This window comes from Schistocerca nitens, chromosome 5 (assembly GCF_023898315.1).
Source record: "Schistocerca nitens isolate TAMUIC-IGC-003100 chromosome 5, iqSchNite1.1, whole genome shotgun sequence".
Lineage (NCBI taxonomy): Eukaryota > Metazoa > Arthropoda > Insecta > Orthoptera > Acrididae > Schistocerca > Schistocerca nitens.
The window spans coordinates 481,358,924-481,385,320 of NC_064618.1; the positions used below are offsets into that span (position 1 = coordinate 481,358,924).

A 26,397-nucleotide genomic window follows, 5' to 3' on the forward strand; every position below is an offset into this window, starting at 1 on the left:
TCGTATGACACCCTCGTGCCTTCGAGAGTGCATGTTGGTGTATTCAGCAAATGAAGAAGGCTGCTGCATATGAGTGGAGTGACATTCACCCAGGCACACTCAGTGACTGTCAAATTGCCAGTCAGATATTTTATGCTACCTCCACATCTACAAACTATGCAGAATCCATCATAAACTACTATTATATAATAAATTTAACAAATTCAATTTTAGAAGTGAGGTCAGTAATTCTTACAGTGAGTTATAAATCTCGTCTCCCTTTACTAGCACATTGTTATTGCTACTTTATTCTACATGGAATATCATCTTCACCCTGAGTTAACTATTCCGCTAACAAGAAAAAGAGAGCAGTTCAAATTATTTGTGTATTTAGACCCAAGTCCTAAAGTGATATGAATCTCTCTGTATATTCCATCAAATACTGATCATATTTTCTTGCCATTATTTCATTTTAATTTTTTTCCTCAGGTAGATATTGAAGATTCTGCAGGAAAGACTGTTACTGCAGAGAGACCAAAAACACCAGTTGCTCATGTAAACAAAAGAAAGAGAAACAGCTCAGTCACAGATCCAGACATTTTAAAGCGCAGCTGGCGTGAGGAGCTTGGAGCACCACCACCATATGGTACAAGCAAGGTATAAAATTAAACATGCTCTTTTTTGCAATGAAGAAATAGACAATATTTTACAGGCAAATATAGAGATTTGAAATACCTAATATTTCTTGCTGACAACTTTAATGTGTAACCCATCCTGCTGATTCTGATGCTGGATAATGTTATGCTATGTGGCCATTTATTGACACATTTATAAATTGAGCTCCTGCAGGCAGTGCTAATAAATTGTATATCAGTCCCATATTGACAATGTTACTCACAACAACATTGAATAAAAACTGCTTCAGTAACATTTTGAAGTAGAAATAACATCATGTAATACCTGAAGCTGCCGTGCAATTTATTCTTTATTGATGACCGATTTGGATCAAAGGCCATTTTCAAGCACCTTTTGTACATATGTCATAGAAAGAAGAAAATTTGCAAGGAGAACGATGTTTGAAAATTGTAATAAAAATATTGGCAATACCTACTCATATATGTTATCAGGAAGAGTTGCATGCGTACATACATCAAAAATACAATGTCAAAAATATAATCTATATAAATAAAAATGTAAATTTTCATTTGTTCAAACTCTCAAATCTCCAAAAGCTTTATTGAAATTTTGACATTATGTTGCATTCTAATATTTGCATGTTTTGTATATCTGTTGGAGCCACCTTCTATTGAATGTAACAGCAGCATACGCAATACTAAACATTGCTAATGCTGGACAGTGAACTTTTTGACAGTTGTTGTTCCATTTTCCTTCTCACAATCAGTTTTAACTACAATAGCACAGCACTTAAACCATTAGACAGATTGTTTCTCCTGCATATATTCTTTCTCCATATAGATAATATTAAATAAAAATTCTATACACAACTATGTGCTGTTCTGTTTTCTTCCTACAGTCATTTTAAACAGAAAACAGGGAAGTTGTATTTATGGCTTTTTGGCTTATGATTAGAATACTACTACGGAACCTGAATCACCTGAAACTTTGTAATTGTACCCGTTCGCAGATCAAAGCAATGCAAAATACTGTCATTGGTGATACTATCCTCATAGTTCCCGCATCCAGAGAGGTCTCTTATAAACTGTATTCAAATTATCCCAGTCAGTTGACCCATTCATTTTAATTGACTTCAGTTCCCAATAAAGGTCTTGTTGGCAATAACAATAAACTAGGCTCAAAATCAGGGAGAGAGAGAGAGACAGAGAGAGAGGAGAGGAGAGGAGAGGAGAGGGATAGGGGGGAGGGTGATTATTGGACATAGAGGAGGGGAAGGAGGGAAGTTAGAGAGAGGGGGTGAAGGAGGTGGAGGAGGAGATAGATGGGGGGGAGGAGGAGGAAGAGATGGGCAGAGGAATGGGAGGGAGAGGAGGAGATGGACGGGGGGGGGGGGGAAGGAGGATGAAGTAGAGAGAGAGGGAGAAGGAGATTATGACGTGTTCACTGCTCATACATATTTAGCAATTGCAAAGCATTGCCTAATTCACCAATATTTATAAATAATGTTAAGTCTTGCAGAAGTAGATGCATGGAGTGTCAATTACAGACCCCTATCCAAGTAATATACAGAATAATACAGCAAAGAATCATGAGTAACTGTTGGCGTAAAACATGGGTAATCTCTAAATGCCGTGGAGTTAGTTCTAGTCAAATGCCCTTCATAACTAGTATTACCTTTGAAACAATATATCACGAGAATTTTTCAGCATATGTTTTTTTTTTAACTTTTCAGTTAAAATTATTTATTCAGTATGGAATTTGAAACTTGAGCATAATGTAAACAAATTTCTCTCTCTTCCATGGGATTCATATATCTGCCTTTCTCTCCTGGATGTCAAGTAGTAGCACTAGTTTTAGTTTTATTTACTACATGCTTTTTTCATAAATGTATAACTAGAGGCAGTAAAAAATTGTTTTATTTCGTTGCCGATTTTGGTGTTATTTTTTGCCATTTTTTGTGTTACTTTTTGCCGTTTTTAGTGTTACTTTTTGCCATTTTTTGTGTTATCTTTTGCCATTTTTGGTTTTATTTTCTCAACATGTGTTTTTCAAATTCCTTCTTTATTTTTATTTGTTTTCAGCACTATGTTGTAAATGAGAATATACCTCTCAATTACATTATGTTGGTAGACATTAAAAATCAAATCTATTTCAATTCTTGGACAGATAAAGTAATTTTCCCAACAAATATTTACAGTTGTTGTTTTTGTCTTATTTGTTGTAATTTAGTACTTTGTTGAGAATGAAAATAAACCTCTCATTCATGTATTTATTAGACATTAAACATCAAATGTGTTTACGTTATTGTACAGAAAGGTAAACGTAGCACAGTCTTTCATCTGACATGGTTGTCATTAGTTCTAAGTTATCTTCTGAGATGAAATCATTGTCATTAGTTCTAAGCTCGCTTCTGGGAAATTGTGCCGCCAATTTGCCAGTACTTCATTATATTGCGAAAATAACTGCCCGCTCTGAGTCTTATGTTTGAAAATGGAATTCAAATTGTTTCAATGCTGCTGAGCAAATTGTGGGTTGTCAAGTTTAGTTGCCTACAGGCATTTGACAATGTCCACAGTTCCTGCTGAAAGCAGGATTTGTTTTCCTTCAGAATATCTATGGTGCTAAGAGCTGCCATGCCAGGTATACATGAGAGACTCTTTGCCATGTCAGCATTAACAGAGTTTGTGATTACTTTGCAGCAGTTGGAACACTATGCTATGACAGAACACAGACTTACATGGAACTGTAGACATGAACATTGTTAGCTTTGTTCAGAGATGCAGTCCAGTGTGTTTATGCGGTAGTCTCACTTCCATTTGAAGGTTGTGCCTCTTCAACTTCTTCATAAGCTTCCGGGTTTCCTCACCAAAAATTCCATGTGCGACAATAGCAAAGCCATTTTCCAGCTGTTTTAATATTTAGTGTAATTCATTTGAGGTAAGATGATTTGAAGACTAAGTGGACATGGATGTTCATCAAATCATTTGCATGTTCCTTAATGAGCATAGCCTCCACAAAAATTGAACGTGCATCATAACTAGACAATAAATTAGTGTAATCAGTCCCTGCATTGGATAATTCCTGCATGTCATCACTGCAGAAGAATTCCACCATGTCTTCAACATATTCTCTCACATAAGTGGCTGTGGAAACCAAGGGTTCAACGCGTTAACACTGGAAGAGGAAATGCCTTCAGATCCCTCTTCTTTTCCTTTAAAAACAATTGATGCAAAAGTTTTCTCTTCCTGGTAATCAGGAAAGCACTCATTTAGTTAGTTATAGCTGAGTTCAGTTTCAAAAGTTTGAAATGAATGAATGAATGATTGACACTCTTATTCATATATCTAGCACTGCCGGTGACAATAGTTTTAACATTATTATACTGAATGTAATTGCATGAACACATTGAGTAAAGTTTACTGTGTCAAGAACTTGCACACTCGCAACAAAAAATTTTTGTTCGTTCCACACCTCAACAGTCTTTACTGTCTCACAAGAAACACAATGACCTCTTCTGTCAGTGGTCTTGTCTGCTAACACTACAACATCATTGCAAGCTGGTTGCTGCATCACCTCATTCTTTCGTTGTTTTTGTATTGAAGTACAACAGTTCCCTTCATTGTCTTGATGCATGGATGTCACCAGCACCTTAAACAAAATTAACCCCACTGTTACCATTTGATTTAAAAATAATTTAAGACTGTGTCAACAAAATTTATTACTTCATTAAATATACAATGGCAAGCTGAAAACAACAATTTGATCATCATACTGTTTATTATCAGTAACCACAGCTCACCTTTGACGAATTCATTCATCCACTGGTGAAAAACTTCATTTTCCAGTTTGTGAAATGGAACGTTCACTTTCAAAAACATTTCAACAGTCCTTTGAGCCAGATATTCAGTCATTTTTATTTTTCTTGGTGGCTTCAAAGCTGCTGCTGATTGAAGCTTGTCACTGTATTTGCACATTGTAAAACTTGGATCTATTTCCTTAAGCTTCTCACATTGCACATGTTTCAGTACAGTATCTTTTCTGTCCCAAGATATCGTGCTTTTGCAGTATTTACAGAATACTATATATTTATCAGGAGCATACAGATCATCAGCTTCAAATGCCTGTGCTCTTTCTTAGACAGTAACTGCATGCTTTAGCACTTTATACAATTGCCAATTCTGTTACAATTGCCAATTCTGTTTCTGTGAACAAGAGCAAAGTAAACAAAGAGAAAACACAACAAAATGTGAAAACTACTGCACTGTTTGGACAAAGATTTCATCATTTCAAAAATAAAGTGTTCCAAGAAAAGTCGTTCATTCTACATTTTAGTTAGGTTCTAAAGTTGGTGATATTGTGGGGCAGGGGGGGCAACAGATAGCAAGGGGGATGAGGGGGCAGGGGGTTACTAGCTTATGCCTGTTTGCACTGAGGGGTAACAGTCTAAGAAAGGCTGAGAAACACTGCTTTAGGTGAATTGTAGGACATCAGTTGTTTTTGCCAGGAATCATCATTTTCAAGTTTATAGGTGAATGTCAACCTTAAGATCCAATTTAAGCGTCAAATAACTACTAGTTACCAATATTAATAAACTGTTGTCACAAGATTTATGACATTTTTAACACAGAAAAATTTTGCGACACTTCTTTTAAATACCCAATTTTGTGATATGTCACTAAAAACAACGAGTTTCATGTTATTTGTCGCGTTACCATTAATGCGAAATTTTCATGTCCCTATGTATAGCAAATGTTGATGGATTGCTTTTGTGGGTGTTATAATGTTCTTTTTATTGTCTACATATTTTTCTATCAGTTTGCTCAGTGTTTTGTATGTTTAACTCTTGCTGTTAACAAACATCTATAAGAATTTTTTGTTTTTGCTCCAGTTTTCAAACATACTTTTCACTGCAAATTTTCCTTCATCCAAGATGTGTACAGCAGGTGTTAGACTTTGACCAAGACCTGTTGCACAATAAAGAATAAATTAAGGTGTTATGTAATTTATAAACATTAACATTGACATTGAAAGACCATAATTTGTTTGACAAAGAGTTCATAGAACACCCTGTTTGCAACTGCAATATGCTACAGTTGAGAGCAGTGAAAATGGTGGACAGTACAGAAACATCAGTTTTCCCACACATGTGTTACCTTCTTCTGTAGCTACCCTTGAGAAACAATAGCTCATTCCAGGGCAGTGTATGCGTCGTATAATTCTGCTGTAGCCAGAGTCAAAGTAGCATTATAAAGAAAGGACCTTATGCTGCTGTGTTTTATGAGGTAAGCCTGTGTTTGACTCACACAGCTACCACCAGCAGAGCTTTACATCTTTGTTATGATTGATCCTGTCATTTATGTTTTTTCTGTTTGCAAGTGTTATTTGTTTGCCGAGAATCAATTTTCTGTTCATGTTCACTTGTTATGTGCTGTTTTCGTGTGTTTAGTGTGGCCAACAAAGTGATCTCCATCTTCCCAGGAACTTAGCTGTTCAGCTACTTATACAAAGTAAAGCCTAGTTTACACATCAACATTGGGTTGTGCCACACTGGAAAAATCTCGTTCTCATCTCAGTAGAAAAAACAGTTTGTTTACTGAGGTGTCATGCATTGTCACTGGCTGGTTGCAGCTGAGTACGTATACAGCTTCCCTACTCCCTCATTATTACTATTTCTCCCCTTCCTACTACTCCCCTCAGCTTACAGTCAGTGCCGCCACCACTTCTTGCCACTAGCCTACCAGGGAGGGGTGAGGAGCGATTTGTTTGTATCTGATTCTGAGAGACTGTAGACGCAGTGGCCGGCGATGGTGGTCATGTGTACGAGTTATGCCTGAATGATTGTGTGAACGTGTGGGCACTCTTGTTTTCTGACAAAAGCTGTGACTGAAAATTTAATTGTGAGGTTGTGATTACCTTTTCTACGTGCCTTTCTGGGGCTGTGTGATCATCTTTAATGTGAGTTGCTACCTATCCTCATTATTATTGATTCCCAGAGTATTTGAACAAGTTATCTTTTGCATGGATTGAACACCGTGGCCCCATGTCATCAACATGCTGTCTGTGACTCATGAATAGCTGATCACACAAGGGATCTCCGCAACAGGCCAAAATCACAGGCTGTTTCCTCGGGTATCTCTAATGGATTGGGTCTGCCAATCTGAAGTCCTTCTGTTCCCATTAATCTGCAGGCCCTGCCAGTCGAATCTAGTCTAACCAATATGCCCGCAGGCCGGGTCTGTTTGTGTGTGGTGTAATGCAGCAGATTCTCGTGGTTTATTGATGGATCCAGGGCAGAGGCCATGGGTGGTGGATTTCAGGAATTGCAACTGTCTTGCCGTAAGTACTTTGCACAGTGTGGAATTTTAGACATTTTATTTGTCCTAGTACATTTTTACACTTCAAAAGTAGTTTATATATTAGAAGGTATGGACGATAAGAAGAGAATTGTGTCAGTTACTGGCAGTTTGTACGCTATGTACTCATATATTTCTCGGAAGAAAAATCGTACAATGCCTGTAAAATAATAGGTATAACACAGTGTATAATAACCAACAATAACAAACATAATACAATTAACATTTTATTGGTGGTCACCTACAGTATTGGTTTACACAATTCTTCCCCGCCTCATACACTTCTTTCAGGAGGACTACTTTTTCCTGAAGTTATTTCTGAAATCAGTGAAGGTGCTTTAAATCTGTTCTGCGACTCCAAGGAAATGCGTATTTTTGGCTTCAAATGTGTTTCATACTATTGAAATAAAATAACATCAGTGGTATTAATGAAACACATATACTATTTGGCTTACTTTCTCCATCTAAAAGCAGTTCATTACAAAAAATGTTGATGTTAGTACTTAAAGTTTTTGCTCACTTCAGAAAATTATCTGCTTGCAAGTTTTATTAGATAATTCCTTGTCAACTTAAATCTTAACTTACCCTTCAGACCTCAAAATATCTCAGGGAAAAATGCTCAAACTTCTCTAGAAATCAGGGAATTTCACTTGAGGAAACTTGTGGCAACCTTGTTGTAGCATATTTCCAATGATTTGTGGTTTGAAAGTAAACATGATGTGCATTTTTAGCAGTATTGTAACATAAAAACTTTGTTGGTTAATGTGTACAATTCGCTGCACTAAATTAAATCTTTTTATTTAATATAAAGTTGTATTAACTGTATTTTAGGAGCAAAGAACAGCATGGATAGAGTTCCAGAAAAAGAAATGGGCATGGCAGACAAAGCAACGTACAGCTCATCGTGAAGCAGCAAAACGTTCTCGAATGGATGACATTGATGTTGGTTCAAATTCTCTTGTCTCTGTGGCTCGCAATACTTCTGCTCCTGCTCCAGGAACTCTGGGCGGCTTTCTTAAAAGGGCCCAGCGAACTCTTCTTGATTCTTATTGGCAGATAATACAGGTGCGTAATGCATTTTATGTTTGATGAAGCACTTTTTATTCACTACAACCACTAATTTTGTTGGGTGAAATACCTAAAAATAGTGTGTGTGTAGCTACAGGAAGGTGTTAACACTAAGGACCTGAAAGTAAGAGGATGCTGGATGTCTTTTTAATTGTAAAAAAGATGTAAGATACTAAGCAATTTTGGTAACGCTATATCAGCTGATTACCCGTGTTTGAAGTTATGTGTTTGACTTAATTTTACATCGCAGGTTGTGACTTCAACATTGTGCTCAAGTTAAGTGTTGTGCTGAGTAGCGCAGGAGAAACAGGCTCAGGAGAAAAGGGCTTCAGATTCCTATCGAACCATAATGACGCAGTTTCTTTACAATCTCAGATGAATTCTGAGATTGTTAGTTTAACAATAAATTCTGACCCTCTAATTTAGTTGATGATGTTTGTTGCTGGTGACCACAACACTGAGACGGTATTAAACACTAATCTCCAAGGTGGGGAGGACTAAAGTACACCACGTGCCAGGTATTCAGTAGCACACTGGTACCAAATGTGGACTCCTCAGGAAACTCATCTTTTGCCTGAGTTTGAGTTTGCCAAATCCATGGTTCCCGAGGTGGGGGCTTGTCAGCACCACCAGTCCTCTACAACTACTAGCTATTTGCATGCTTCAGTAACCACTGCACCACGTGGCATTGGACCTTGTGTGCCACAGAGGTGAGTTATGTATCAGTTGGGTACCGGGTTATGAAGCAAAATAGTTGCTAGTGAGCAGCCTCCCAGGCAGCTGCTACAACTTAATTGTAAGGCCTACCCAAGCAAACTGCACTCTGGTTGTGTGGTCACTTATTGCCCAAATGACTCACAATTCTTAAAATCCAACAAACACCAGTGGGTCAGGTAGACCACCAGTTGACACTAAGGCCCAATCATCTAACAGAGCTATAAAATGTAGAACTAAACTTCTAAAATCAATTAAGTGGCTTGAGAGTGGCGCACTGCTGATTGAAGTGACCACTGCCTATGAAAGTGACCAGCAAAAATTTCCACAGTTCTCTATTGTGGAGAGGAAATAAACTTTCTTCTCTTAATTCAAGCAAAGGTGCCAAGAAATTGTAGAAGGAATAGTTCGGTGAACGATTTGCAGATAGAAACATTATGATACAGATCTACTAAGCTTCGAAAGAATACTGTTTGTATTATAATTCTTCTTACTGAGTTTGCTAAAGTATATTAGAGCTGACTTTCTGTGCCTGAATGTGTGACCATATATATATACAAAACCTCCTGAGATGTTTTAAGTGTCAGTGCGGTAGGCCACACAGTACTTCCATGCAATGGGCAGGCAACATGTGGCAGATACAACAAGGCAAGCCACATAGCAGGAGTGATATTCTCACATCCAGAATTCTGCCTCGGGTACAAGTAAGAAACCATCAGACACACTCCACACTTTGCCTTATGTTGACTGATGAGGCATTGATTTTTTGGGAGATGATCATGCAGATGACTCTAGCAATAACATGTACTATACTGTGGAAGAAATTTCAGGGAGTACAAGCCAAGAATGTCTGCACTCTATATAGGCATGACAACCAACAAGCCGTCTGTCCGCATGAATGGCCACCGACAAACTGTGGTCAAAAAGCAAGTGGACCACCCTGTTGCTGAACACGCTGCCAAACATGATATCCCTCATCTCAATGACTGCTTCACAGCCTATGCCATAAGGATCCTTCCCACCAACACCAGCTTTTCTGAATTGCACAGGTGGGAACTTTTTGTAATTTTGCCTGGTAAGAACTGATAGTCTAACAAAGAATTTTACTTTATCCCGCTACTGCAGAATAATACTGCAGCAATAAAACATAAATGACAAAATAAAACCAAAATAAAAATTAAGTTGCAAAGGAAATGTGCACACACAAGCGCCTACCTAAAGCAAAATGTGTCAAAGGCTTTAGGACAAAGACAGATTAGATATGATTAGATTAAATACTAGTTCCATGGATCATGAATATGATATTTCATAATGATGTGGAATGGGTCAAATTTTCCAATACATGACATAATTAAGTTAATTTAACAACATACTTAAGTTAATATAACAACTTTTTTTATTTTTTGTGTTTTTTTTATTTTTTTAAAAAAATTTTTTTTTTCTTAATTTATATCTAAAAATTCCTCTATGGAGTAGAAGGAGTTGTCATTCAGAAATTCTTTTAATTTCTTCTTAAATACTTGTTGGTTATCTGTCAGACTTTTGATACTATTTGGTAAGTGACCAAAGACTTTAGTGCCAGTATAATTCACCCCTTTCTGTGCCAACGTTAGATTTAATCTTGAATAGTGAAGATCATCCTTTCTCCTAGTATTGTAGTTATGCACACTGCTATTACTTTTGAATTGGGTTTGGTTGTTAATAACGAATTTCATAAGAGAGTATATATACTGAGAAGCTACTGTGAATATCTCTAGATCCTTAAATAAATGTCTGCAGGATGATCTTGGGTGGACTCCAGCCAGCTATTATTCTGATTACATGCTTTTGTGCAATAAATACTTTATTCCTCAGTGATGAATTACCCCAAAATATGATGCCATATGAAAGCAATGAGTGAAAATAGGCGTAGTAAGCTAATTTACTAAGATGTTTATCACCAAAATTTGCAATGACCCTTATTGCATAAGTAGATGAACTCAAACGTTTCAGCAGATCATCAATGTGTTTCTTCCAATTTAATCTCTCATCAATGGACACACCTAAAAATTTGGAATATTCTACCTTAGCTATATGCTTCTGATTAAGGTCTATATTTATTAATGGCATCATACCATTCACTGTACGGAACTGTATGTACTGTGTCTTATCAAAATTCAGTGAGAGTCCATTTACAAGGAACCACTTAGTAATTTTCTGAAAGACAGTATTGACAATTTCATCAGTTAATTCTTGTTTGTCAGGTGTGATTACTATACTTGTATCATCAGCAAAGAGAACTAACTTTGCCTCTTCATGAATATAGAATGGCAAGTCATTAATATATATTAAGAACAACAAAGGACCCAAGACTGACCCTTGTGGAACCCCATTCTTGATAGTTCCCCAGTTTGAGGAATGTGCTGATCTTTGCATATTATGAGAACTACGTATTTGAACTTTCTGCACTCTTCCAGTTAGGTACGAATTAAACCATTTGTGCACTGTCCCACTCATGCCACAATACTTGAGCTTGTCTAGCAGAATTTCATGATTTACACAATCAAAAGCATTTGAGAGATCACAAAAAATCCCAATGGGTGGTGTTCGGTTATTCAGATCATTCAAAATTTGATTGGTGAAAGCATATATGGCATTTTCTGTTGGAAAACCTTTCTGGAAACCAAACTGACACTTTGTTAGTACTTCATTTTTACAGATATGTGAAGCTACTCTTGAATACATTACTTTCTCAAAACTTTTCGATAAAGCTGTTAGAAGGGAGATTGGATGGTAATTGTTGATATCAGATCTATCCCCCTTTTTATGCAAAGGTATAACAATAGCATATTTCAGTCTATCAGGGAAAATGCCCTGTTCCAGAGAGCTATTACACAGGTGGCTGAGAATCTTACTTATCTGTTGAGAACAAGCTTTTAGTATTTTGCTGGAAATGCCAACAATTCCATGTGTGTTTTTGCTTTTAAGCAAGTTTATTATTTTCCTAATTTCAGAGGGAGAAGTGGGTGAGATTTCAATTGTATCAAATTGCATAGGTATGGCCTCTTCCATTAACAGCCTAGCATCTTCTAATGAACACCTGGATCCTACTATATCCACAATATTTAGAAAATTATTATTAAAAATATTTTCAACTTCTGACTTTTTGTTCGTAAAGTTTTCATTCAATTTGATGGTAATACTGTCTTCCTGTGCTCTTGGTTGACCTGTTTCTCTTTTAATAATATTCCAAATTGTTTTAATTTTATTATCAGAGTTGCTGATTTCAGACATGATACACATACTTCTGGATTTTTTAATAACTTTTCTTAATATAACACAGTAGTTTTTATAATGTTTGATAGTTTCTGGGTCACTACTCTTTCTTACTGTCAGATACATTTCCCTTTTCCGGTTACAAGATATTTTTATACCCTTAGTAAGCCATGGTTTGTTAAAAGGTTTCTTACGAGTATATTTAACTATTTTCTTGGGGAAGCAGTTTTCAAATGCATTTACAAAAATGTCATGAAATAAATTAAATTTAAATTGGCATCAGGTTCACGGTACACCTCATCCCAGTCTAACTGCTGCAGGCTTTCCCTGAAATTTGCAATTGTTAAATTGTTGACTGAATGTACTACTTTGGAGGACTGTTTAGTATTGCTGAATGGAGCTATGTCATACATTGTAACTAGCTGTGCACCATGATCAGAAAGACCATTCTCAACAGGCTGAGCATTTATCTGGTTAAACTTATCTTGATCTATAAAGAAGTTATCTATCAGTGAGCTGCTATCCTTTACCACCCGAGTAGGAAAATCAATAACAGGTGTCAAATTGAAAGAACCGAGTAATACTTCAAGGTCATTTTTCCTATTACCCTCTTTCAGAGAATCTACATTGAAGTCCCCACAAATAATAATTTGCTTCCCCCTGTCTGACAGATAGCACAACAAGGAGTCCAAATTTTTCAGAAATAGATGAACATTTCCTGATGGGGACCTATATACAGTTACAATTATAAATGTGCAGTTATTTAATTTAAGCTCACAGGCACCTGCTTCTATATGTTTCTCTACACAAAACTTTTTTGTTTCTATACTTTTTGCACAATAACTTTTGACATATATGGCAACTCCTCCTTTCTCCATATTTTCTCTCATTACATGTGCAGAGAGCTTATATCCACTTACATTTACCTTATCCATATCAGTAACAATGTGATGCTCAGACAGGCATAGTATATCTATTTCATCCTCAGCTTCTAAATCTTCTAAACAAACCAGAAGCTCATCTATTTTATTCTTTAAACTCCCAATATTTTGATGAAATATACTTACATTATTTTTAATTATACTTTTATGAGAACCTTTCCTTATTCTAACATTTGCAGTACTCTCCTGTCTGAGTTTGTCATTGCAGCAAACTACTTCCAATGAGCGATACGTCATTACGGTTTACATTAAGTTCGTTTTGAGCATTTGCTAGTGGGCTCATGTGCATGCACTGTTGAGTTGCATATGAGCAGTACCTTCTGCTTCTGGCAACTTATGTGTGGCTGCAGCAGTAGCAAGAAGCAGTCATGCTACCCAGAAAAATTTTTCTGGTGCACCTAAGCTGCCGGATTTGCGCATGCTCAGAGCAACCTAGGTTGTAGTGGCGAGGCGGGTAGTTGACCCTTGTTTACGTTTAGTGATTTGCTGCTTTCTCTTCATTTACAATTCACACATCAAATGAAAACAAAACAGATTTATGTGGCCAGTATGTTGTCCACTATGTCACTTATGAATGCATTTCGCAGTCTTCAGGTCAGCTACATAGATGTTTTGTTTCCTGGAGGAGTGTGGAGTGCTGCTTAGCAATAAGGAACAGGAGTACAGCTTTGCAAAGCTTAGAAATCTGACCAACAGTAGATAACATTACAGCCTTTTGGGTTGCAAGGCCAAAGACCTGATTGGCTATTAAGGAGTTCAACAATAGGTTGTAGTGAATATTAGCAGACCAAATCATTTGCTGCATCAGCTGAACACAAATATGGTAAGGCATCAGGAGGATTTCTGGAGGGGGCAAAAACCAGTTGGTCACTTTATTGTGTTGTCGCTGTGGTCTTCAGTGTGGAGATTGCTTTGATGCATCTCTCCATGCTAGTTTATCCTGTGGAAGCATCTTCATCTCTGCAACTTACACCCATTTGAACCTGCCTTCTGCATTCAAGTTTTGATCTCCTGCTACTGCCTTACTCCCTTCACCACTAAACTGACAATTCCTTGATACTGTAATGATGAAAGGGTGTCTCCAAACCACACCTAGAACATTAGCCTGACTAAGGCAGTGCATTTCATCAATGCTACTGCCAAAGTGTGCTTGGATCCAACACCATGTACACTTCAGGTACAAAAATGCTAAAGCCTGCAACTTTTCATTCTCCATATGGAACTGAGCATGCCATTAGGTACCTTAAAGTATGGAAAGCCATTGGGATTATCTCCTACATACATCATCATTAGAACAGTGTCCAAGGAGTTCACAAGTCCTGCTGCCGCAGTGCTCTAAAATGCTACACGGATGACCAAGTCAGACAGTTGGGATTTCTTTTCCAGCAATGAGGAAGAATATAACTGCCCCTTCTCCATGTGGTGAATGGAGTCCACTTTAGCAGTGCCTCTGGACACTACCTCTTGTAACAACCAAAGACACAATAGCATGATGCTGCAGCTTAATAGTCCAGCAAAGAAAAGCCTCAATAGTTAATTTAATCAAAGCTGGCATACAGAATAATATTATGATTTCCGGAGGAAGGCAACTTAGTTTCCCTCCTTACATTAGAGAAAGAGCTGAAACATTGCTTACCGTAATTGTCTTTTTCATTTCATGTCCAGTAGATGACCTGCTACCAGAATGAGATTTTCACTGCAGCGGAGCATGCGCTGATATTAAACTTCCTGGCAGATTAAAACTGTGTGCTGGACCGAGACTCAAACTTGGGGCCTTTGCCATTCATGGGCAAGTGCTCTACCAACTGAGCTACCCAAGCACGACTCACGCCCTGTCCTGTCCTCACAGCTTTATTTCTGCCAGTATCCCATCTCCTACCTTCCAAACTTTACAGAAGCTCTCCTGCAAACCTTGTGGAACTAGCACTCCTGAAAGAAAGGATATTGCAGAGACATGGCTTAGCCACAGCCTGGGGGATGTTTCCAGAATGAGATTTTCACTCTGCAGCGGAGTGTGTGCTGATATGAAACTTCCTGGCAGATTAAAACTGTGTGCCAGACCGAGACTCGAACTCGGGACCTTTGCCATTGTCCAAGATACCTATAGAAAGACTCTTGTATGAAGGTTTTGAGTGGAATTTTAGGTATGCAGTACTACCCCCATTGGTCGTTAAAGCCCACCAAGAAATTTCGAGAAATTCAGTTAACATTAACAACTTTTTGTAGTAAAAGTATATTTTTTTTCCACAGAGAAATTAGTGCTACAAGAGTGTATCCAAGATTTTATAAAGATTTGTTTTCTAAAATTTGAAATATTATGGAACAGCATTTTTGAGTTGTATTGTTTTCTTAATTATAAAATTTAGGAAAAAAAAAAGGTATGTTCTTTGGTTAGTGTAGGAGGACTTTCAAATGAGGAAGTTCAAACTCAAAACAAACCATTATATCATGTACTGATTTCTAAGTTCATGTGATTTTCATGAGTCCCTCTTTTAGATTTCAAAAATATTAAATGTTGTTCTATCCAATCTAAGTTCCTAGCAATTCCTATTAATTTCAGTTTGTTAATTTCAGTTTTATTGTCTGCAGTGCTATGCTATATCACCATAACAACAGCAATACAACTTCAAATTTGTTAGTGATGTTAAGAAATCCATTTGATTTCATGTCTTGCCATTTATGACCAGAAGTTGCACATACAGAATTTTTATGTGACTAAAGAGGACTACTACTCAGTGTCAGTTAATACCCCCATATTTCTTAATGCTTTCCATAGACACATGAAGTTGCACTGAGCATTGGGTGGATTTCAGTAGAAAGCATGAGATTTTGACTGGCTGCAAATTAATATTTCTGGGGAGCACCAGGTAGTGGTGGTAACATACATTGGACACTGAACATCAGGAATATTTCATACATACACATAGCAGGTCCCAACATGAAGCGCAGCGTCCAGGGATGTGGGGTGATTCACCCTACTTTATTGGCAGGCAGAAGCAACCTCTGCAGGCTACTTCTGTAAAGTATACTAACAACAAATTCTGACTAGTGCCAGCCATGCATATCGAGAAGTTATTTTACTTTATTTTTGCTACCAGTTTCAACAATTCGACATGCCATCTTCAGACCCCATGTGCAACTATCGAAAGGGAAAAAGACAGATTGCTATTGACTATATAGCAGAGATGTTGAGTCACAGACAGGCACAACAAAAAGACTGCTAAACATTTTAGCTTTCGGCCAGAAGGTCTTCTTCCAAAATAGACAGCGTACACATACATATTCGTGCAAATGCGGCTCACACACCCATGACTTCTGTCACTGCCTGCCAGGGACAGGGATTGGTTGCGGCAGCCAGAGACAGTGGTCATGTGTGTGTCAGCTGTGTGTGTGTTTTGTGTATTTTGGAAAAAAACCTTCTGGCTGAAAGCTAATGTGTTTAGCAATCTTTGTGATGTACCTGTCTGCAACTCACTATCTCTGCTATGTGATGAATAGCATTCTATTGTTTTCATAATATTGTCCTTATTTCATCCTGGGTTTTTGATTGTTCAGTTCCTTTCTTGTAGTAGCAGCAGGTTTCACTGAGAAGGTATCTTTTGCAAGTACATTTCACCAGTTAATTCAAAATAGAATCTTTGTCTTTGTTTGTGTAACAAGACAGACATGAAACTTCTGCAAGGCTTTTTGCTAAGTTATGAGAAACAGTCCTCTTTGTTTTAGTTCCAGCTCACTGTTATATGAAGTATATGTGAACAATACCAGTTTATCAGTTTCAAGCACTTGTGTGATGTAAAAAATTTAACAAATTCTAAAATTAACTTAAAACCAAACTGGTATAATTTCTACATGACAACTCCTTCTACTCCATATTCCATAGAATAATTTCATAATTGATTGGGTAATAATATAGTGTGTGTGTGTGTGTGTGTGTGTGTGTGTGTGTGAGGGATTTGGGGGGGGGGGGGGGGAGAGAGAGAGAGAGAGAGAGAGAGAGAGAGAGAGAGAGAGAGCGAGAGCGAGAGAGAGAGAGAGAACATGCAATTGCGGAGGAAAAAGTGGCTGAAAAGAATCTTGTAAATGGTAAGCATGTTGCCACTGTGCTGTATAATTGGAAGACTGGCTCCTTCCACTTCACAGCAAGAGATTGTGCGGAACATGCAACCAAGTGACTGATTCATTGATTATATAACTACATTGGAATTTTCTTCCCCAATGTTGATACTACCCATCTTTGTAATATTTTGTCATAATTTTAGACCTGCAATTAAAATAAATAAATAATATGTTGTTGTACACTTTAACTGAATGCTATTTATGTGTGACAGGCACTTGGTTGTCTGATGCTGCATACACAACAACAACAACTCATTTTATTCTCTATTTTATCTGTTTGGTCAACTCTTATAAGAAATTTAATGTAAATGATAATTATTAGCTTAATGTCAGTTTTTATTTAATTTCTAGATTTCTGAAATGAACCAGCCTGGAGCATTCAAGGCATGGGCCCTGGTGGGTAGTGAGCTGCATCAAATACGCCTCATAGTGCCACGCATTTTCTATGTAAATCAGCGAACACCTCGGGAAGAACCAGAATCAGCACTGTGGCGCAAATGCAATCGTATTTTGCCTCGATCAAGACCAGTTTTCAATCTCTATGAGTACACAGTCCCTGATGAACTTTTCCAGCAACATAATCAGTAAGGCTTGTTATTTATTTATTTATTATTGTTTCTCTTACTGCCTGCTGGCCTTGAGGAACCTTAGGAAGAGAACACCCATGCAGTTTTTAGAAACATAGCTCATGAAAACAGTACAGATATTTTGCACTGATTTTAGAGTGTTGCTTTTGAAATTATTCATGATGTACTCTACCTTATACCAATGCATGAAAACTTACAGAGGAGTTGTAAATTATTTGATTGAATGAAACTACTTTTAGGAAATGGATGCATGACTGATAATTGGGACCATTGGACTGCCCCAAAGTGTATTTTCATGAATGTATATTCACTTCTAAGTAATCGGATGTACTAAGAGGTCATCTTGAGAAGATTATGGTTGGTTTGTTTGGGGAAGGAGACCAGACAGCGAGGTCATCGGTCTCATCGGATTAGGGAAGGATGGGGAAGGAAGTCGGCCATGCCCTTTGAAAGGAACCATCCCGGCATTTGCCTGGAGCGATTTAGGGAAATCACGGAAAACCTAAATCAGGATGGCCGGACGTGGGATTGAACCGTCGTCTTCCCGAATGCGAGTCCAGTGTCTAACCACTGCGCCACCTCGCTCGGTGAGAAGATTATGTATTGAAAATTTACAGCCAGACTATTTGTAACTTATAAACGTAAGGCTTCCACCGCCATTGTCACAGTAAGTGTGTGTGTGTGTGTGTGTGTGTGTGTGTGTTTTTTTTGTGACAGCATAGTCAATATGTAAAAGTACCGACATTTCAGTCCCTGTTCCAAGTGACCCTCCTTCAGGCTGTTTTTGTTTACTGGTGAATGAGAAAACTTTGTTTCTTAAACACCTGCAGATGTGGCTGTTATTTGAGTCTGATAGGCTGTTAAGGACAAGGGGAGGAATGTTGGAAGTTCTTTATTGGTGCTTTTATTATTTCTTTTTATTGGTGCTTTTCATTGGTGGAAATCCAATGTTTTGATTGGTGTTTGCATTACTGCTGTGATTGTGGAAATCAGCAAGTGGGAAACCAAATGGCACATGTGACAAGGCATTGTTTTCCTGCTTTCTAGCACCGGCTGAGGTGTGCCAGTACTCTATGTACCGGGTGATCGAAAAGTCAGTATAAATTTGAAAACTTAATAAACCATGGAATAATGTAGATAGAGAGGTAAAAATTGACACACATGCTTGGAATGACATGGGGTTTTATTAGAAGAAGAAGAAGAAGAAGAAGAAGAAGAAGAAGAAAAAAAATGAAGTTCACAAAATGTCCGACAGATGGCGCTGGACAGCAAAACGTCAGTGACTGTGCATGACAATCGTGTGTAAAAGGAGCTGTAATGAGAGAGAGAATCAGATGCGCCAGCAGTCGTAGCATATTGACGTTACCTGAAAAGGCGCTTTTAGTGAAACTGTATTATCAGAATGGGGAATGTGCTAGTTCGGTGTTACGATCCTATCGCCATAGGAAGGGGATTCGAACGGGTAAAGCTCCGTTGACAAATGCAGCTGTGGCGAGAATGATTTTGAAGTTCGAAGCCACGGGTTGTTTAGACGATAGACCCCATAGTGGGCGACCGAGCACAAGGTGTAATGCTGCTGAGACAGTTCAGGAAGAAATGGATACTGTAGCAGGTTCGTCTATGCATGGGGAAGTCAGCGCTTGTGCAGTCGCACGTAGCACCGGCATTCCATACACTACTGTTTGGTTGGCACTTAGGCGTACCCTCCGATGCTATCCGTACAAAATCCATCGGCATCATGAACTGTTACCTGGCGATTTACAGTAGCGAAGCGGAGGGCATTTGTGGTGTGGGCATTTCAAAAGATGGCGGAAGATGATGATTGGTTGAGTAACGTGTTGTGTACCGGCGAAGCTCATTTCATGCTCCGAGGGTCTGTCAAGGCCCACAACTGCAGAATTTGGGCTACTGGAAATCCTAGAACTGTTGTGGAAACTCCATTACACGACGAGAAAGTCATGGTATGGGTTGGATTTACCACATCTGCCATTATCGGGCCTTTTTTCTTCGAGGAAATCCGTGATTCTGGTTTGGTAACTGCTACCGTGACGGGTGAGCGGTATGCCGATATGTTACAGAATTGTATCATCCCCAGCCTGGCTGATAAAGACCTGCTGGAACGTACGATGTTTATGCAGGATGGCGCTTCACCCCATATTGCTAGACGCGTGAAAGATCTCTTGCACTCATCGTTTGGTGATAATCGTGTGCTCAGCCGCCACTTTCGTCATGCTTGGCCTCCCAGGTCCCCAGACCTCAGTCCGTGTGATTATTGGCTTTGGGGTTACCTGAAGTCGCAAGTGTATCGTGATTAACCGACATCTCTAGGGATGCTGAAAGACAACATCTGATGCCAATTCCTCACCATAACTCCGGACATGCTTTACAGTGCTGTTCACAACATTATTCCTGAACTACAGCTATTGTTGAGGAATGATGGTGGACATATTGAGCATTTCCTGTAAAGAACATCATCTTTGCTTGGTCTTACTTTGTTATGCTAATTATTGCTATTATGATCAGATGAAGCGCCATCTGTTGGACATTTTTTGAACTTTTGTATTTTTTTTTTTGTTCTAATAAAACCCCATGTCATTCCAAGCATGTGTGTCAATTTGTACCTCTCTATCTACATTATTCCGTGATTTCTTCAGTTTTCAAATTTATACTGACTTTTTGATCATCCGGTACTTGTAACCGCTGCAGTCTCTCGTGCACTTGTGTGTATTGCTTCACATAAGCTGTCGCCCCGTAACACTATTATTGCTGGCAGCCAAAACGTTGGAAGTCGGTACCCGTCTTCTCTGTTCATGTCAGCGGATCGCTCGGCTATTTCTAAGAGGCTATTTCATTAGTACGGAGCTTCTCCTAAATCAATCTGTTGGCTGCGCCCATCCTTGTGTGATGTCTTAGTCAGATACATCTTCCATGTGCAGATAACCATGTGCTGATGGGTCGCCTCAGCTCACCTACATATACTAATCTACATTTGCACTTGATTTCGTAAACACCAGCAGCATGTGTGTGGTTCATTCAAATGAAACCTGGTCATTACGTCTACCATTGCCTTACACATAAGGTTGCACCACGTAACTACAGATATCATGGCGCCATCTATTGGTAGAGAGACTGACACGTGCACACAATTTGATGTTGCATAGCGCCAATATGGTTTCACGCCGAAGAGAAAGCAGTCACACAAGTTATCGTCCACTACTGAACATGCAAATCTTTCAAAAGATCTGTGCACAGTGGATTCCCCACCAACTGACCGCTGAACAGCACAATACTCAAATGGCGCTATCTTTGACTCATGTGCAATATTATCATGAGGAGGAATACAGCTTTCTGTTGCGTATTGTCACAGGTAACAAAACGTGGTGTCACAATTTTGAACTGGAAAGCAAGCGTCAGAGCAAGCAGTGGAAACATCTGTCTTCACCACCTGCAAAGAAATCAAAGGCTGTGCACACCAGTTCTGGTAAGGTCATGATGTCCTTTTTTGACCACAAGGGCCCACTGCTTGTCAAGTTCCTGTAACGGGGAACCACCTTCAATGCCCAACATTATCAAACCACTTTACAGAACCTCAGACGAGCCATCAAGGCGAAACACCAAGGCATGTTGTCCAATGGTGGTATCCTTCTTCTTCTTCTGTGGCACTATAGTCCGGGATGAACCTCGGCCTTCCCAATAAGCTACCGCCATCCATCACGGTCACATGCTACCCTCCAGTTTCTGCATTCGAGCTTCCATAGGTCTTCTTCCACTCCAGCCATCCATCTTGCTCGAGGTCGACCTCGCCCTCTCTGTCCCTCTGGATTACCACAGAGAATCTTCTTTATCACCTCAGACTTCTCCATTCTTGCCATGTGACCTGCCCATCTTATCCTTCCTGATCATATGATTTTTGTTACAGAAGCATCAGCATATATAGTGTACAATTCTGCATTGTACCTTTTCCTCCTTTGTTCTCTGTCATACACAGGGTCAATTATTCTCCTCAAAACTTTCCTCTCAAATCCGTCGAGCAGCCTTGTATCGGTTTCCTTCAAGGGCCATGTTTCCTAAGCATAAGTTAGAACTGGTCTAACAAGGCTTTTATAAATAGTGAATTTTGTTGAATGGCTGAGGAGTCTTGACCGGGATAAATTACTCAAGGTGAAATATGCCTTATTTGCTGATATCAGCCTAACCTTAATTTCAGTTGAGATATCATTAAAGCAAGTGACTGTGGAACCAAGATACTTGAAGCTATCAACTCTTTCAAGTGTATATCCATTCACATTGAAAGTTGACAGGATGTTGGGTTGATATGCTTTCCCACAGGCCATGTGGCTGGCCTTCATTAGTCAGAAGACCCACCTTCCTACTTGCTTGACTTAAGGATGTAAAAGCTTCTTTAAGTGCTGATACTGTCTGTGCTATGATGTCTATGTCATCTGCATATGCTAAAATCTGCACTGACTTGTAGAAAATGGTGCCCCTGGTCTGTAGGTCTGCTTCCCTAACCATCTTCTTGAGCGCTACATTAAATAACAAGCGTGCTAATGCATCTCCTTGACGTAGCCCATGTTTTATTTACAGGGAGTCTCAATAATTTCCTCGAACTTGAATGCAGCTTCTTACGTCAGACATCATCATTTTAACCATTCTCAGGAGCTTTCCATGTATCCCCACCTCCTGTAAGGCAGGAAACAACTGGTTTCTATTGATGCTGTCATATGCAGCCTTAAAGTCAATAAAGAGGTGATGTATTCCAATTCTATATTCAACAGTTTTTTTCTAAAATTTGGTGTAGGTTGAAAATCTGGTCTATTGTTGACCTTCCTCATCGAAATCTGCTTTGTTATATTCCAGTTTCTTTATCCACCTGTGGGAGTAGCCGATCAAAAATAATATTAGATGACACGTTGTACCCCAGTTTCAGGAGGGTGATCCCATGGTGGCTTCTACACTCCTTTTGATTGCCCTTTTTATGCATGGGACACAATATTCCTCCATTCCATTCAGCTGGTATCCTTTCCTGTTCCCATATGAGACTGATAAGTTCAAACAGACTGCTCTAATGTTGCTCCACATTTTAACAATTCTGCAGGAATGCTGTCAGTGCCAGGTGACTTGTTATTCTTAAAGGTTTTTTAATGTCCTTTAACCCTAGGCCATCCAGTGGCTGTTCATCATCCAATCTTTGCTCACAGTCATTAGAGATATCCTCTGCTTGCTCTGTCTCTTGATTGAGCGGGTCATTAAAGTATCTTCGCCATCTTTCCAGTCTGTTTTCTCTCTCTTATTATGTTTCCTTCTTCATCTCTAATCTAGCTGGTTATTGGAGCAAATTGTCTTCTAGCATTGTTTACTTTTTCAAAGAAATTCCTTGTTTCATTCTTCTTCGGCAATTCCATGCATTGTATTTCAGCCTTAGTCCATTTCCTTTACTTTCGGTGCTGTGTCATCTTTTCAATCCTCCTTTTCTCTTGATAATCCTCCAACAAGCTTCTTGTGCAGTTCGCCTGTAATGAATTTTGGTATGCAGTGTTCTTTTCTTCAGTCACTCTCTTACACTCTTCATCAAACCATGTGGGCCGTATTGATTTTCTCTACATCCCTCATGTTTCCTTAGTTGAAATGTCTATAGCTCTTTTTATAGTCGGCTATTTTTGTTCTATGTCATTACTGTCTCACATTGTTCCTTGTTATTATTCTAGGGCCAGAGAAACTTTCTGGCAGTACGATTCACAAGTTTCTGTTAATTGCAGTGCTGCAATATTGTACCATTCTTTCCTAGTATGTCTTTCTTTTTGAGCATTTGATATCCTTGCTCTTATGTTGGCCATTACAAGAAAATGATCTGAATCCACGTTAGGGCCACGAAAGGTGCAAACATCCAACAAGTTAGATTTATGCCTCTGGCCTATCAGTACATGATCAGTTTGGTTAATGGTGCCACCATCAGGTGACTTCCATGTGCCCTTGTGTATCTCCTTATGGGGAAACCTGGTAGATCCCACTATCATATTCCAGGAGGCTGTGAAGAGGATCAATCGTATTCCATTATTGTTAATGGATCCATGTTTATTATGGACTCCAATTATGGGCTGAAACATGTCTCCTCTTCCAAGTTGTTCATTAAAATCACCCAGCACGATCTTGATGTCATTCCTTTGACACTTACCATAAGCTTTTTCAAGGGCATCATAGAAATCATCTTTTAGGTTTCCAGTAGATTCTTCTGTAGGCTTATGTCCATTAGTTATACTAAATTAAAGAATCTTCCTTTAATTATAATTACTGATAGCTTTGGGTAAATGGATGTAAAATTCATCACCAAATGTTGCAGATATTTATGAAAAAGGAAACCTGCACCAAACTCGTCTGTTATCATCACAGCTATAGAGCATAGTGCCCTCTTTCTTTTCCAATACCCACTCACTGTCCATCGGATTTCTTTAGGGAGCCTGGGCTATATAAAGATCGAACATTCCAGGTACCAGTTCGAAGATCAATTTTCAACTTTTGAACCACTCGTTGTCCAAGATCTGTGCCATGTCATCATCTGCTAATCCATCGAGCTTCTGATCTTTGGGATCCTGGAGGATTTTTATTAGGTTTTCTCCCCTGGAGAAACTGGCTTCACTACACCTCTAGAGCACTCCCTGCCCTATGTTGTAGGACACACTTCAACTGGCTCTTCAGTCAAGACCAATCAGCTTGGGTGACCCTGCCAATAGCTCTGCTACTGCCGGCACAACTCTCAACTTAATGGAAGCACGCAAGCCCTCCCATCTCGCACTGAAGGTGCCTACTACAAGGCGGTGTCCCCTGGGAGGGAATAGCATTATCCTCCTGCATGATAATGCCTGCCAATACATGGCCAATGCGGTGAAGACAACATTCCAGCAGTTTCGGTGGGAAACACTGGAACATCCGCTATACAGTCCCGACCTTTCACTGTGTGACTTTCATGTGTTTGGGCCTCTGAAACAAGGTATTCGCAGACATTGATTCGCAACGGAGATGAAATGTGTGACTGGGTCCAGGTCTGGATCCGACAGCACCCTAAAAGCTTCTTCAAGGATGGAATCGACTGGCTAGTGTCGCAATGGGATAAATGTGCCAATAGTTTTGGCGACTATTTTTGAGTATGTGTACTATATAACTACATTTTTGAGTTAATAAAATTGTTACCATTACTTTACACTAGTAACTGGGTTTCGTTTTAATTCCTCTTATAGTTTCTCAACTGCATCTTTTGTTATGCGAAGAATATCTTTTATTCTGTTGCTGTTCTGCTTGATGCCTGCTTGGCGGAGAATTTAGCCCATCCATTCAGTGACGTTTTGTGCTTCCTTCTGCTCTCCTCTATTGCCTTCATTCTTTGTCACCATGGTTTATCTATTAGTTTCGTCCCATGACCATTGGCCCCAAAAATGGACTTCAGGTTTTGCTGATTCTGTGAGCCTTCTTGGTTAAAGTGTGCAGTGTGGCTTTCTTCTGCATAGGGTGATGATAATAGAAGGTGTGTAGGTACCTGTCCATTCTGGTTGGCTTCCTATATACTCTATGGCCCAGTTTACCATCAGGCTTTCTGCAAACTTCTACAGCAAGGAAAGACTGCACCCCATTCTTTTCTGTCTCCATAGTGAATTGGATTCTGCTGTGCTGCTGGTTGAGGTGTTGGTAGAAATTTCATAGCTCTTCCTCTCCATATGGCCAGGTAACATATGTATCATCAACATATCGGAGCCAACATTCTGGGTATAATGATGCAAACTGGAGTGCTGTTTCTTCAAATGCTTCCATGAAGACGTCTGCTGCAATAGGCGAGATGGGGGAGTCCAAAGCTGCACCTTCTGTCTGTTCATAGAATTCCCCTTTCCACCTGAAACAGGTGTTCGTTAAACAGTGGCGCACTAGCTCACAGATACTATGTGTCGTTTTCCTCTAAGATGTTGGTGATGTCTTGTACTGCTACATTCATGAATAAAGATTTACGTCAAAGCTAACCATCGGGTCTGTGGCCGAGATAGGATTTTCTTTTAAAAGTTCTACAAAATGGCTGGAGTCCCTTAATGTACGAATATGTGTGGCTCTCCAAATGTCAGAGCATTCAAGCCATTTCCTCTGCTAGACTGTATGTCGGCGAATTAAAGGTACTCACAATTGATCGTAAAGGAAAGGCCTCTTTATGGACCTTCGGTACACCATATACCCATGGTGCCTGTGGAACTTATGAGATGATTCATCTGCTTGCATCAATTCGATTATCTTGGTCTTTGGATCTCCCTTAAGCTTCTTGTAAATGGGTTCACTCAGAAGATCCTCCATTCGTTTGTTATAATCTTCCGTGTCCAACACAATGATCACATTTCCCTTGTCTACTCGTGTTATTACTATATGAGAGCTGTTTTTCATTTCTGCAACAACATGACGTTCTTCCTCGCTGATATTTTGCCAAGCAGCCCTCAAACATGAACAGAGAAGACAGGTACCGACTTCCAACATCTCGGCTGCCAGCAATAATAGCATTACCGGATGACAGCTTACGTGAAGTAATACACTCAGACACACAGGAGACCGCATCGGCCGTAGGTACATAGAGTACTGATGCACCGCAACTGGTGCTAGAAAGCAGGAAAACAACACCATGTCACAACTGCCGCCTGGTTTTTCAGTCACTGATTTCCACTGATTACAAGCAGTAATGCAACCACCAATCAAAACGCCGGTCCACCAGGCTGCTCAAGG

General features: G+C 39.2%; 1 protein-coding gene across 1 annotated transcript in view; it reads left to right on the forward strand.

The window, feature by feature from the left end:
* The window catches only part of LOC126259790 (DNA polymerase epsilon catalytic subunit 1), a 331,065-nt gene that overhangs the window by 140,791 nt on the left and 163,877 nt on the right, over positions 1-26,397 (forward strand). Inside the window, exons 19-21 of the mRNA XM_049956798.1 lie at positions 469-636; positions 7,800-8,033; positions 17,414-17,646. Coding sequence (XP_049812755.1) covers positions 469-636; positions 7,800-8,033; positions 17,414-17,646 — 635 coding nt within the window. The remainder of the gene's footprint in view (positions 1-468; positions 637-7,799; positions 8,034-17,413; positions 17,647-26,397) is intronic.